At 44.1% G+C, this 14,879-nt stretch overlaps 2 protein-coding genes across 3 annotated transcripts in view; both read left to right on the top strand.

The window, feature by feature from the left end:
* The window catches only part of PECR (peroxisomal trans-2-enoyl-CoA reductase), a 33,065-nt gene extending 28,399 nt beyond the window's left edge, over positions 1-4,666 (top strand). The window contains exons 8-9 of one of the 2 annotated variants that reach the window (XR_008381234.1): positions 2,972-3,168; positions 3,828-4,666. Coding sequence is in view for 1 of the 2 variants with exons in the window: in XM_053597386.1 (XP_053453361.1) it covers positions 3,828-3,913 (86 nt within the window). In the remaining variant the exon portion in view is untranslated. The remainder of the gene's footprint in view (positions 1-2,971; positions 3,169-3,827) is intronic. The other variant, XM_053597386.1, reaches the window with a different exon arrangement.
* A 4,652-nt stretch (positions 4,667-9,318) lies between these two features.
* Positions 9,319-14,879, top strand: part of MREG (melanoregulin) — an 83,810-nt gene continuing 78,249 nt past the window's right edge. The window contains exons 1-2 of the mRNA XM_053597388.1: positions 9,319-9,333; positions 9,671-11,764. Of these exons, the coding sequence (XP_053453363.1) occupies positions 11,748-11,764 (17 nt within the window). The 5' untranslated portion in view covers positions 9,319-9,333; positions 9,671-11,747. The remainder of the gene's footprint in view (positions 9,334-9,670; positions 11,765-14,879) is intronic.

The following is a 14,879-nucleotide window of genomic DNA, read 5'->3' as shown; positions in this document are numbered from 1 at the left end:
TGGGTTTCATTAATTTGCCAGAGCAGATCATAGAATTCAGGGAAATACTTAGGTTTACCAGCTTATTATAAAGGATATACAAAGGATACAGATGAAGCTGCCTGGAGCAGGGCATGTGAGAAGGGGCTCAGAGCTTCCATGCCCTGCCTGGGCTGACCACCCTCCAGTAGCCTCATGTTTGAGTTACCTGGAAGCTCTCAGAACGCATTCCTCTTGTATTTTTATGGAGACATCATTATGTAGGCATGATTGATTAACCAGTGGCCATTGCCGATCAACTTAACCTTCATCCCCTCTCCCCTCCCTGGAAGTAGAGGGGTTGATAAAGTCCCAGCGCTTTAATCATAACCTGGTCTTTCTGGTGACCAGCTGTCCCCACAGTGAAGCTACCTCGGGGCTGTCAGCCAGTAGTCAATCATTAGCATACAAAAATATATTACTTCGGTGGCATATAACTCCTAAAATCCAAACAGGGTCAAAGATCAAATATATATTTCATAATATTATAGTAGAACTTTAATTTGCTTATTATTTTCCCTTCCCAATCTGTATTTCTTTGCTGATAACATTGATACGGTGAAGTGCGTAAGACACTATAGTGTTAAGGATCTCAGTTGGAGAAATGCCTCTATGGTTATGCAACATTGTTTCCTGAAAGTATTCAGAGTAGTGAGGGGGAGAGAACCTTCCCACTTCCCTCACTATTAATAGTAAAGTCCAGGCTTGGGAGTTTTGCCTGTAATCCTAGCACTCTGGGATTGCTTGAGTTTAGGAAGACCATCCTGAGCAAGTGCAAGACCCTGTGTCTAAAAATAGCTGGGTGTTGTGGCTGACGCCCATAGTCCCAGCTACTCCGGAGGTTGAGGCAAGAGAATTTCTTGAGTGTTAAGAGTTTGAGGTTGCTGTGAGCTATGAGCACAGCACTCAACCCCAGGGCAACTGAGTGAAACTCTGTCTCAAAAGAAAAAAAAAAAAAAAAAGAAAGAAAGAAAGAAAAAAGATACTAGAGTTGAGTCAGTATTTGTTATGTTGGTTTATGTTATCTTTTCTTTAGAGAGGGAAAGAAATTCCAAACTTCTGTTTCACCTGGCCTCCAGTGAAGTGATTTTCTTTTATAATTCTACCCCCTGGCTTTTTTTTATCAGTACAAAAAATTATTTTAAGTTTTTGAGGAAAGCAGATAGATATCTTTAGAGAATATACACCCCCCCCACACACAAAAATAATGGGTGGGAGTCTTCAGCCTTTCAGTATAGTATTTTGAGATTGCCAGGTCCAAAACAAGAATGCCTGGCTGGACACCTGGCTCTGTCCTTGTTCTCTGTATGATCTTGGGAAAATTAATTTCTATAAGCTTCTCTTTTTTATAATGTGGGGACACATAATAATATTTATATCATAGGAGTGTTGGGAGGATTGAATTAGATAATACACATTTAACGCCCTATGTCAAATAGGATGCTTTTAGTCACAATTCAGATTGGTCCAATCATGCATAGAAGGAACGCACTTGCTCACATAACTAAAAAGTAGGTATTCTGGGTAGCGCAGTGATCCCAACAAGGACAGCTTTTCCCCTCTTGCCTCTGGCTTTATCTTAAGGCTGGCTTTCCTGGTTGCCAGATGGTTACCTGCTGTTCTTAAGCCCCGTGGATTTTGTGGTGTGTAATGATTACTTTTTTTTTGCCAAAATTTTTGAGGGAAAAGTAAGGATGCACATTACACATAGGTACTAATTCTATATCTATATGTTTTTAATTTTTAATTTATGCTTATGTATTAAAATTATAACTCTACGAAGCAATAATTATATCTGTATGCAAAATAATACCCTGGAATACGAAATCAATTTTTTTGAATTTACCCTGAACCTGTAATGGAAATGTTTTCGGCCAAGGAATAGCAGCATATTTCACTTTGTACACTTTAGGGGGGAGCTAATAGTCTAGCTGGTATTTCTACAAAATTCCTTTATAGGCTCAGCGCCTGTGGCTCAAGCGGCTAAGGTGACAGCCACATACACCTGAGCTGGCAGGTTTGAATCCAGCCCAGGCCCACCAAACAACAATGACGGCTGCAAACAAAAAATAGCCAAGTGTTGTTGCAGGTGCCTGTCATCCCAGCTACTTGGGAGGTGGAGGCATGAGAATCGCATGAGCCCAGGAGTTGGAGGTTGCTGTGAGCTGTGATGCCACAGCACTCTACCCAGGGTGACAGCTTGAGGCTCTGTCTCCAAGAAAAAAAAAAAAAAATTCCTTTATAATACAAAAGTCAAGTATGTAAAAATAAACAATTCAAAATTTGATTTAAAAAATTAAGGACCCTTAGCCGGGCGTTGTGGCGGGCATCTGTAGTCCCAGCTACTTGGGAGGCTGAGGCAAGAGAATCGCTTAAGCCCAGGAGTTGGAGGTTGCTGTGAGCTGTGTGATGCCACGGCACTCTACCGAGGGCCATAAAGTGAAACTCTGTCTCTACGAAAAAAAAAAAAAAAAAAATTAAGTACCCGTAGGTGTGGCTCACTCCTGTAATCCTAGAACTCTAGGAGGCTGAGGCAAGTGGATTGCCTGAGCTCAGGAGTTCGAGACCAGCCTAAGCAAAAGCAAAACCCATCTCTAAAAAATAGCTGGTGTTGTGGCCGGTGCCTATAATCCCAGCTACTTGGGAGGCTAAAGCAAGAGGATGGCTTGAGCCCAAGAGCATGAGGTTGCTGTAAGCTGTGATGCCACGGCACTCTACCAAGTGCAACAAATTGAGACTCTGCTCTGTCTTAAAAAAAAAAAAAAAACTTAAAATGAAAGTTTTTTTCTAAATGTTTGGGTCAGAAATGTGGATGCATATTATACATGGGAGCACCTTGTACACAGCAAAATACGGTATTTCTTTATTCATATCCAGCTGGACAGAGGGAGAGAAAGAGACGAATGACCTTTGTTCCAGAAATTCTAACAAAATTTGATCCACTGTGTTTTAGACTCAAATATCAGTCCTCAGCTAATAACCACAACCAGATGGATGAAGTGCGCTGTCTTAGCTTAGATTGCATGTCCCTGCCTTGGGGCCAGGGTTCCCCTAGAACCTTGAGGATTCTCAAATGACAACAAGAGGCTGTTGAAAGGAGGTGATGGAGGGCCAGATGCTGAGGAGGCAACGTTCAGTGCCTAGTACAAAGTAAGCACTTTATTTTAAAATTATTATTAAGGAGACCAGGCACAGTGGCTAACACCTATAATCCTAGCACTCTGGGAGGCCAAAGCTGGTGGATTGCTTGAGCTCACGAGTTTGAAACTGGTCTGAGCAAGAGCGAGACCCCGTCTCTAAAAAAATAGCTGGGCGTTGTGGCTGGCGCCTATAGTCCCAGCTACTCAGGAAACTGAGGCAAGAGGATTGCTTGAGCCTAAGAGTTTGAGGTTGCTATGAGCTGTGATGCCATGGCACTCTACCCAGGGTGACTCTGTCTCAAAAAAAAAAAAAAAATTATTATTAAGGAGACATTATTGAATATCTATAGTATGCCAAACACTGTACTTACAGGGTCACATTTAACTCTCACAGTTTTAAAATGTAGATGTTATCATATCCTTTAATAGAGGAGGAAACAGAGGCTCAGGAAGATTACCACCCCACATTGGGGGAAGCTGGTGAATGGCAGATGTGGGATTCAAGTCCAGATCTTCTCAAAAACAATTGTTTGAAGGATTTCTTTAGTGTGTGTGTGAGATGAGAAAATGGATGAACCAGGGAAAATCACAGTGGGTCTGCGGAAACTTAGAGGACAAATGGGGTTAACATAAGAGGAAGTGACTGGAGGCTCTCCACTTATTTAACAGATCATGACAACTGGCCTGAGGGCGCAGGAGACCTTTCTGTTGTCAAAAAGATCAAGGAATCTTTGAAGTTCAAAGCTAAACTTTAAGTTGAAGAAACCATGAGTTGTTCTTTATCCCTGAGTGCCTTAGCATCTTGACAATGTACTTCTGTGCTTGTTAAGAGTTTAGGATTCATATGGAAAAAACAAATTACTGCTTTGTAAATGTTATTAATGATATATGTGCATAAACTATTCCAGAAATAAACGCATTTTTGTATCTCAACCATTACCTTTATAACTGTGATTAAAAAAATTTTTTAAGTAAGCTGGGTGCGGTGGCTCAGCCCTGTAACCCCAGCACTTGGGAGGCTGAGACAGGTGGACTGCCTGAGCTCACTAGTTTAAGAACAACCTGAGCAAGAGCAAGACCTCGTCTTTAGAAAATAGCCAGGCACTGTCGCAAGCGCCTGTAGTCCCAGCTATCTAGGGAGTCTGAGACAAGAGAATCACTTGAACCCCAGAGTTTGAGGTTGAGGCCTCTAACAAGGCCTTGGCCCTCTACCAAGGGTGAGCAAGTGAGACTCTGTTTCAAAAAAAAAAATTTTTTTTGTAAGTAACAGAAATTAACATGTTTAAATGACTTTACTTTCTGTTTCTAAGAAATGTATTTGAAAAATGGAATAATTTGAAATCAATAGTAATTAAAGGACTCATGAACTCCTGGAAGTTTTTATTACTTAATTGTAAAGGTAGAAAATAAATATAATTTGTGGCATAACTGTGATTTTTCAAGTACAGTTATACAGAGACTTTTCTTTAGTGCAAATACTTTCGGATCAATAAAACCTTGTGGTAATGGTTGTGTAGTTTGTTTTGTTCATCAAGTCAAATTTGTGTAACCTCTCAATTCAAAGAAAAATAGTTATATTTACTTTGTGGGCTTTATGTGTGTCTTGATTTCCTATCCAAAAATATTTCCTTTTCTCCATGTATCTATTTCTATATGCAAAAACAAAATTAAAGTTAAATTTTATGCAACTATGTTCGGGTTCAGTATTGTCATGTGTCAGTTAGACGGTTATTTGTGAGACGCCATTAACAAATTGTATATGTTCACTTTTTTACATAATTAGTTGGCCCTCTTTCTAATCACTGAGAAGCAGCTCAATGACTCTCATCTTGGGTCTCCACAGTGTTGACATGTGTTTATTTCTGCTTTCACGGAGCCTGCCCGAATAGTACTAAACTTAGCTACAATTCCTTATTAGAAGTTCTTAACTGTCAGTGGGGAATGATCATTGTCAGTATTCTAGAATCAGAGGTCTAGGCTCTAGGACTTTTGTATACATCATAACAGGGTCCTGTCACTCCTATTCTTGTGCTCCTGCCCTTGTAAACTTCACTGTAGAGTGACTATTCCTGAATAGGCCTGCTCATTCATGCAACTAATTATTTTGAGCTCCTCCTCTATACTTATCCTTATGCTGGAGTCAGACATGCACTGATGAAAGAAATATACAGGGTGTCTGTAAAGGTTTTGTGCAATTTAATATAGCTAAGTATTTTAAATTGCACGTGAACTTTATGGACGCCCTCTGTATATATGTACACACACACACATGCGTGTGCACGTACGCACAGACATGGGTCTTGGCTCATTGAGTGAGAGAGCACACACATGAGCTGACCGTGAATCAAACCTCACCCATAAATTTAAAATTCCCAAGTGTGCTGAGGGTCACAGAAGATAAGGTTATGGTGCACCAGGTGAACAACAGGAAGAAAAAGACACCTGGAGAAAAATAATTCTATAACTATTCATGTTAAAAAAGTTTGTTGAGAAGGCAGCACCTGTGGCTCAAAGAGTAGGGCGCCAGCCCCATATACCGGAGGTGGCAAGTTCAAACCCAGCCCCGGCCAAAAATTGCAAAAAAAAAAAGTTTGTTGAGGCTCAGTGCCTGTAGCTCAGTGGTTAGGGCGTGGGACACACACACACTGAGGCAGGTGGGTCTGAACCTAACCCGGGCCTGCTAAACAACAATGACAACTGCAACAAAAAACAGCCAGGCATTGTGGCAGGCGCCTGTAGTCCCAGCTACTTGGGAGGCTGAGGCAAAAGAATCGCTTAAACTCAAGAGTTAGAGGTTGCTGTGAGCTGTGATGTCACAGCACTCTACTACCAAGGGCGACATAGTGAGACTCTGTCTCAAAAAAAAAACAAAAAAATGTCTGTTGATAGGCTGCAGGCGGTGGCTCACCCCTTGTAATTCCAGTACTCTGGGAGGCCGAGGTGGATGGATTGCTTGAGCTCATGAGTTCCAGACCAGCCTGAGCAAAAGCGAGGTCCTGTCTCTACTAAAAATAGAAAAATTGAGGCAAGAGAATCGCTTGTGCCCGAGTTGGAGGTTTCTGTGATCTATCACGCCATGGTACTCTACCCAGGGTGATAGCTTGAGACTCTGTCTCAAAAAAAAAGTTTATTGATAAAGACCCTTGTGAATGTGATTTCTCCTACACACACTAATCTTTTTGTTCATGGTTTACATTAGTCCAGGTCCTCTGAAAGGCAGATGCCAGGACGTTGTAAGATGTGTACGAGACTCATTGGGGAATGTGCCTGTGGAGGGCAAGACAGGGAGCCTGAAACGGCAGCAGTGGCCTTCAGACTGTGCTGCAAGTCTGACACCTGTAAAAGAGGGGAGGGAAGACTGGGCAAGAAGCCTCTCAGACGACAGCAAGTGATATTTTTGTAGGCCAGGGTTGCTGTCTATGTGGAATCCCAGCTACAGCGGCTCAAGGCAGTGCCAGGAGGCACGCGGTGGGTCACTTGGGTTCCACTTGTATTCCTCCTTGCCCCACTGTGTAGAAGCAGCCCTATCTCCTCCTCCTGCTTCCTACACAAAGGGAGTCCAGAGTGTGCTGGCATCAGTCATAGTTTGTAGCTCTGGGATAGTGCCATGTCCCCTGGCTATTGTCACCCTCTTTTCCGTTCCTTGGAATCCCACAGTGGATCACTGGGACTGATGGAAAGCTGGGCTACTCTCGATTGTCCCCAAACCTACTGGAGGCACGCATCCTGACAAATGGTATTCCATTCTGGCTCCTCAGCTGTGCCTGTGGCTTGTGCAGCCTGTGATACAATCAGGGACCCACTCTCACTTCTTCATGGGGAGGGAGTCACCTGATTGAATGCCATGTTGCATCAGGCTTTCCATAAGTCCCCAGACAGTGGTGGTGTCCTAGTCCCTGTGGGCAGGAAAGGCAAACCCTTATCTGAAATAGGTGTCTATGGCTATGAGGAGTAACACATATACCACCCTGGCAATCTGAACAGGGAAAGTTTCATGTAAAGAATTATTAATTGTTACAGGGGACTGGAGTCACGGGGGTGTGGCTAGTAGGAAGTGAAGAGGACTTTAAAGAATAGGAGAACAGCTGATGTCAGGAGAGCCTAAGGCAGAGCCCTCCACAGGCCCCCTGGGGTGACACCCTGATCTAGTAGGGAGGCCATAGCTCTGGCTAACTGGACAGCAGGGAAATTGCTGTGGTGCTCTGCTAATGGAACTTGCTAGAAATCTGCCCTCTGGAGTGTTGGAGGAAACTGCACGGGGAGGTGTCTCACCAGAGGCTCCTGCTATAAAGCTCCCTGAGGGAGGTGCCGGGTAGCAGGCACAGCTGGCCATGGTTAGGGAGCTGCCAGCGCCCCATGGGTCAGGAGGCAAAGCCCTCTTCCTCCTCCGATGTCTCTCCATTGCCCTCTACTGGCAGAGCTTCAATGCCAGAGAGCGCAGGGAAACCGATTTACCTGGTCCAGGTCCTTTTTTTTTTTTTTTTTTAAAGACAGAGTCTCAAGCTGTTGCCCTGGGTAGGGTGCTGTAGCATCATAGCTCACAGCAACCTCCAACTCGGGCTCAAGCTATCCTCTTGCCTCAGTTTTTCTATTTTTAGTAGAGAGGTCTCCCTCTGGCTCAGACTGGTCTTGAACTCGTGAGCTCAGGCGGTCCACCTGCCTTGGCCTCCCAGAGTGCTGGGAGTATAGGTGTGAGCCACGGTGCCGGCTTAGATTGTGTTTGTTAAAACAGTCTTACTTTGTTGTCCTCAGTAGAGTGCTGTAGCGTCATGGCTCCCAGCAACCTCAGACTCCTGGGCTCAAGAAATTCTCTTGCCTGGGCCTCTCAAATAGCTGGGACTACAGGTGCCTGCCACAACGCCTGGCTATTTTTAGAGACGGTGGTCTCACTCTTGCTCAGGCTGGTCCGGAACTCCTGAGCTCAGGCAATCCACCCACCTCGGCCTCTCAGAGTTCTAGGATTAGAGGAGTGAGCCACCATGCCCAGCTCCGGGTCCATTTTTACAGAGCTCAGATGGAAGACATCTATAACCTCCCATTTGCCGACCTGCTCTCCTATGGCCCGTAGGTCTCCCTAAAGAGCAGTGCTACTCCTGTAATCCCAGCACTCTGGGAGGCTAAGGCTGGTGGATTGCCTGAGCTCATGTGTTTGAGACCAGCCTGAGCAAGAGTGAGACCCTGTCTTTAAAATTAGCCCAGCTTTGAGGTGGGCACCTGTAGTCCCAGCTATGTGGGGGGCTGAGGCAAGAGGATCGCTTGTGCCCAAGAGTTTAAGGTTTCAGTGAGCTATGACGCCAGGGCACTCTACCCAGGGTGACAAAGTGAGACTGTCTCAAAAAAAAAGCAGTGCCACATCAAAGTCTCAGTCTGGTCTGTGTGGTAGACAGGGTGCACTGCCTGCAGGCTGCTCACTGGAAACATTTTTTTGCTTTATCTTACGGGCCCTTCCTTGAATTCTGCTGTGATGAAGTTCTAGCCACTGAGAAGGAGAGAGGGAAGGAAGCAGGACTGGATAGGAAAAATGTCATGCAGCACATTCTAAGAAAGGATCATCTAGGCTACCTGGACGTCCTCAAGCCAAAGTCACCCATGGAGTCCTACAGGAACAGCCGAGAGGGAGGCTTGGGAAGTCCAGAGGGGCAGCAGCTGGGGCCCACAGCCAGTTAGTTATGCTCCCAGTAGCAGGAGGTCTGAGGGGTACATTTTCAGGGCTGACACTTGCTGTCTGTCGCTGTAAAACCTCACCACTCACCCTGTTTATTTTTAATACCAGCCTGGGGCTCAGCTCCTGAGTGCCACCTTGTGCTCAATTGTGGAACATCAGCCTGTCTGTGCAGAGCCTCCTTGAATTCCCAGGCCAGGCTGCAAAGCTTCATTTAACTTGAGCTTTAGTTTCTTCTCTTAGTATTTCTTCCGCTCTCTCTGTTTACGGGGGTCATTCCACCACTGAAAGTAATTTCATTGTTGTTGAAATAAAACCAGCTAGCAGGAATACTCTAAATCATATTGAAGAGAGGTGTACTAGATCAAAAGCTGGCAATTATTTGTCCTTGTTTTTAGACAGTCCAAATCTCCAGGATATTTTCATCTTGCCTTATTGTCTAATGCTGATGCGTACAGCAACCAAGGGCTCCTGCAGTCAGTGCCAGCTTTTGAGCAGCCGAGGCTGAATCAGGTGAGGGGCTAACCTGTGCTCTGCCACATGGGAATTAGATTGTCAGAACCTGCCGAGTCCTGGTGGTGGCACCTGTGCTGCCTTCCTGGGGGGGTCTCCTCTCTCCTCCGGTCCTAGTCGACCTTCCGCCTGTCCCCATCTATAGCCTCCATGTTTGCTTTCCTTGAGGTTGTCGGTTCACTAAAAGGAAGCATCTTGAAACCTCCTTCCTGACCGAGGGCCACCCTTTGCTGAGGTCCTTAACTTTCTGCTTACTGCTTCCTTGCGTCCTGATTCTGTGTTTATTGTCCCTCTTTCCATCAGCTCTTGCAGAACTTGTTGGACTCTCTCTTTTCAGGAGTTACAGATTTTAGAGTCCCCTGGAGTCCGCCTGCCTGGATCCAGATCCCAGGTGTACCACTCTTATGAGGGCTTGGAGACCCCTGAAGAATTTGAGTACAGAATCACTGACCATTTCCTTAGGTGTGGTAATGGCATGGCATTTATTATTGTTGTTGTTGTTATTATTATTATTGCAGTTTTTGGCTGGGACCAGGTTTGAACCTGCCACCTCCTCCTACTCCTTTGAGCCACAAGTGCCACCCCCATATTATTATTATTATTATTGTTATTTTGATGTCCTTACCCATTGGAGAAGAGATGTTAATGCCTGGGATTTACTTTGAAATGTTCCAGCTTAAAAAAAACTGGGGAAGGGCCTGGAGTAGGTGAAAAGAGATTAGAAGCCTGGTAATAATTGGTTAAACTGGGTGACAGATACATTACACATTATATGGTTAATTCTGTTCTCTCTAGCTTTAGGGTAAGTTTAGAAATTCCTCAAATAAAAAGTGTAAAATAAAAATGATTTCATTAATTACTTGGATGAGGGTAATATAGGGAAGAGCTAACTGGTATACACATAGCTTTATACACGCACACACACATCCAAAAGATCAATTAGGCTCCAGAACTCATTCTAGAAAAAGTGCTACAGACCTCCTTGCCCAAAATCACTATGGTCACTTTTGAGAGACTCCCCTTGGGAAGCTATGCACTGATGTCAGCACCTAGTCTGCCTTTCAAAGAAATTTTGGAACTCTTTTTTTGGAATGGACATCAGAGCTATCATCATACAAGGTCAGACAATTAAGTTCATGAACTCATCCTAGAAAAAGTGCTACAGCTGGGCATGATGGCACACACCTGTAATCCTAGCACTCTGGCAGGGCCGAGGTGGGTGGATTGCCTGAGCTCATGGGTTCAAGGCTAGTCTGAACAAGAGTGAGTCCTTGTCTCTAAAAATAGCCAGGCATTGTGGTGGGCACCTGTGATCCCAGCTACTTGGAAGGCTGAGGCTATAGAGTCGCCTAAGCTCAAGAGTTGGAGGTTGCTATGACATATAACACCTCAGCACTCTACCCAGGGCACAAAGTGAGACTCTGTCTCAAAAAAAGAAAGAAAAAGTACTACATACAACATTGCTGAATATCACTCTGGTCACCAGGTGGCCAAGGAGAGTACTACGAACGTGACTGTAGTGATAGTCAGCAGTGAGGTAGGTAGCACTTTTTCTAGGATGAGCTCGTGAACTTAATTGTCCTACCTCACATATATGTTATTGGAGAGAAGCTAAAGGTAATTTGCACTGAGCCTCCAGGGGTTTATGGGCGTAAATGAGTGTGGCAGAGGAGGAGGACCAAGTCCCAAATGAAATATGGATTTGGTGGTACAAAGCAATTGCCCCTTGCCCTGGAGAGACCCTGGCCTAGTCTCCCCTGTGGGATTAATCAGCATTACCAGTTGGTCAGCTGAGTAAATGAAGTCCAAATATTTGGTAATGTTGATGTACCTGAGTTTTTCTGCTTTGAGTGGGGAAGTCATATTTAGTTGGCAAATTTGGAAAAATAAATCAGCAAATTAGAAACAATATTTTTAAAAAATAAAAACAATATTCTTCATTTCTTATGAATATTTTGGACCATTCGCTTCTGTTTTCATTTGTCTAGGCTGAATCACAAGTTTAGTCAGAGTTTATAGTTGTAAGTATGACTCAAGAGTCAGCTTTTTGAAATGCAAATAATTATCATGGACTTAAGTAACAAGGATTTAAAAAAGAAACCTTTCTATCAGTGATTCACAGGAGATGTACATCAGAATTTCTTACCCTGTAGTTTTAACCTTTTTGGAAAAAAACCTGTGTAAGTTATTATGTTAGATTATTTGGCATTCTGTTTTTACAGAAACCAAAAAGAGAGGAACAGACCATTTCTGGTTTTACTGAAGCCTACACAATAATTAAGAAAGTGCAGTGGTGGTGCTGTGGCTCTGTAAGTAGGGTGCCAGCCCCATATAGTGAGGGTGGCAGGTTCAAACCCGGCCCTGGCCAAACTACAACAAAAAAAGAAGAAGAAGAAGAAAGTGCAGTGAAGGCGATGTTAACCAGTTTGTTGTAAGTATTTCAAATTGTATATAAAACCAGCACATTGTGCGCCATAAATGCATTAATGTACACAGCTATAACTTAATAAAAAAAAAAAGTAAAAAAAAAAAAAATCCTCTGGGTGGCTCAGCACTTGTAGCTCAGTGGCTAGGGCACCAGCCACATACACTGGAGCTGGCGAGTTCGAATCCAGCCCAGGCCTGCCAAACAACAATGACAACTACAAATAAATAAATAAATAGCCGGGAGTTGTGGTGGGTGCCTATAGTCCCAGCTACTTGGGAAGCTGAAACAAGAGACTCTCTTAAGCCCAAGAGTTTGAGATTGCTGTGAGCTGTGATGCCACAGCACTCTACCCAGACCAACATAGTGAGACTCTGTCTCAAAAAAAAAAAAACAACATCCTCCATGGTTCAATTGATCCAAAAATACAAAGAGGGTGGTGCCTGTGGCTCAATGAGTAGGGCACCAGTCTCATATACTGAGGGTGGAGGGTTCGAACCCCGCCCCCGCCAAACTGCAATAACAACAACAAAAATAGCCGGGTGTTATAGCGGGCGCCTGTAGTCCCAGCTACTCAGGAGGCTGAGGCAAGAGAATCACCTAAGCCCAAGAGCTGGAGGTTGCTATGAGCTGTGACAGAACAGCACTCTACTGAGGGTGACAAAGTGAAACTCTTGTCTCTAAAAAAAAAAATACAAAGAAAGAAAGAGGTTTAATTAGAATTTATAGTAAAAGCTGAGAGAGGACAAAGATCTTTTTTTCTTTCCTTGAAACACAGTCTTACTTTGTCACCATTGGTAGAGTTCCATGGTGTCACAGCTCACAGGAACCTCAAACTCCTGGGCTTAAGCAAATCTCTTACCTCAGCCTCCCAAGTAGCTGGGACTATAGGCACCCACTACAATGCCTGGCTATTTTTAGAGAAGAGATCTCACTCTGGCTCAGGCTGGTTTCGAACCCATGAGCTCAGGCAATCCACCTGTCTCAACCTCCCAAGTACTGGGATTACACATGTGAGCCATCGCACTTGGCCTGAGGACAAAGATATTACAAAAGGTGTCTCTGTACCAGTGGATAGCAAACCAGACTTCTGGGAGAATACTTCCCTGTGGGGCATCAAGTCTAGGTTTGGGATTAATGGAATTGATTGTGGAGGGCAGGGAGTTTGGTATGAATATTAGAGGAATTGGGGAGAATGGATGCCTTTACCCAAATTCTTTCTAATTAGTTGTTACCATTTCACTTGAAGATTTCATTGAGATACAAAGCACACTTTTTTTTTTAGAGACAGAGTCTCACTTTATCGCCTTTGGTAGAGTGCAGTGGCATCACAGCTCACAGCAACCTCCACCTCCTGGGCTTAGGCAATTCTCTTGCCTCAGCCTCCTGAGTATCTGGGACTACAGGCGCTCGCCACAACGCCCGGCTATTTTTTTGTTGCACTTTGGCCGGGGTCAGGTTCGAACCTGCCACCCTCTGTATATGGGTCAGGCACCCTACCCACTGAGCTACAGGCGCCGCCCAGAGCAGACATTTCGATGAATAGGCAATGTATGTGGCGTGAGAGATAGAGAGAGAGAATAGGCCTTGTGGTGGACTTGTATATTCAAGTTGTAGAACAGAAATAAATTGCCCACAGAGTTAAATTATAGAATCAAAACATGATGGATAACAATAGCTTGCATTGGGCGGCACCTGTGGCTCAGTCAGTAAGGCGCCGGCCCCATATACCGAGGGTGACGGGTTCAAACCCAGCCCCGGCCAAACTGCAACCAAAAAATAGCCGGGCGTTGTGGCGGGCGCCTGTAGTCCCAGCTACTCGGGAGGCTGAGGCAAGAGAATCACTTAAGCCCAAGAGTTAGAGGTTGCTGTGAGCTGTGTGACGCCATGGCACTCTACCGAGGGCCATAAAGGGAGACTCTGTCTCTACAAAAACAAACAAACAAAAAAAAACAATAGCTTGCATTTATGAAGTGATTACTATAAGCCGGACACTTTTCACGCATTACTCTGTGTCTCATTTTAACCTTACAGAAAACCCTGTGAGGTAGATTCCATTCTTACCAGCATTTTACAATTCAGGAAACAGGCACACACGGGTCAGGTAACTTGTTCAAGATCTCAGATGGCAGAAGTGGATCGGAAATAAATGAGTTTAGTTCGTACCCACCACAGTATAATAAGAGAGACAGGCCAGCACACTGGACATCAAGAGATAATTAAAAAAATTTTTAATAGAACTTTTCAAACACACATGAAAAGAGAACAATGTAATATAATAGAAACCATCAGCTTTAACAGTTATCCATATTTTTCCAAATTTGTTTGCCTTTTAATAATATTTTAGAACAAACTCCAAAATTTTAACCTTCTTTAACCTTTTAACTGTAATCTCATAGCAAGTAGTAATTTTAATGTGATTAAAAATATTAATGTGAACACAAAAATGTGGTTGTCAGTGAAAGACGGAGTCACCATGGTAGCATACAAAAGCCCACATGGCCACCGTTAACATGCCCACCTGCCACGGCCATCAGTGACACACCCTTTAACAGCCCACAGACATTTGGTTTGCTTGGCATGTACAACCCTCTTTTTAGAAGGATGCATCAGACTCTCAGAGGTGAATTCATTAAGCCAGCTCCCTTTCTTGTAAATGCATGTCAAAAAGAAATATAAAATTTTGATTAGCTGGGCAACTTTGCCTGAAGGAAAAGGCTAGAATAGCCTGGCCTATAGGCATTTTCAGCTAATCTGGGAGCTTTGTGTAAGTCTAGAGCATGTATTTCAGTTTCTCATGATCTTGTTGGCATGAGGTAGCATCCTCGAATTTTGAGCACGCCAGGGAGAGAGATACCAAGTTTGAGTTTCTACCTCTACAAGCCCTCAGGCCTGCTTGGAGGCAGTGGGAATTGCTTGTTATATCTGCTGCCTGGTCTTTATCATTTTGCCTTTGCTGCCCTAACTCAGCAGCCACAATGCTTCTTTACATCCCCTTCTATCAAGTTGCTTTCTTCTTTTTATTTTAAGAAGAAAGTTTTAAGGGCTTGTCACCTGTAGCTCAGCAGCTAGAGTGTCAGCCACAAACACCGGAGCTGGCGGGTTCGAATCCAGCCCGGGC

This window comes from Nycticebus coucang, chromosome 7, assembly GCF_027406575.1.
Source record: "Nycticebus coucang isolate mNycCou1 chromosome 7, mNycCou1.pri, whole genome shotgun sequence".
Classification (NCBI taxonomy): domain Eukaryota; kingdom Metazoa; phylum Chordata; class Mammalia; order Primates; family Lorisidae; genus Nycticebus; species Nycticebus coucang.
Note: the sequence above shows the minus strand (reverse complement) of the source record. Positions and strands in the feature narration are given on the sequence as shown.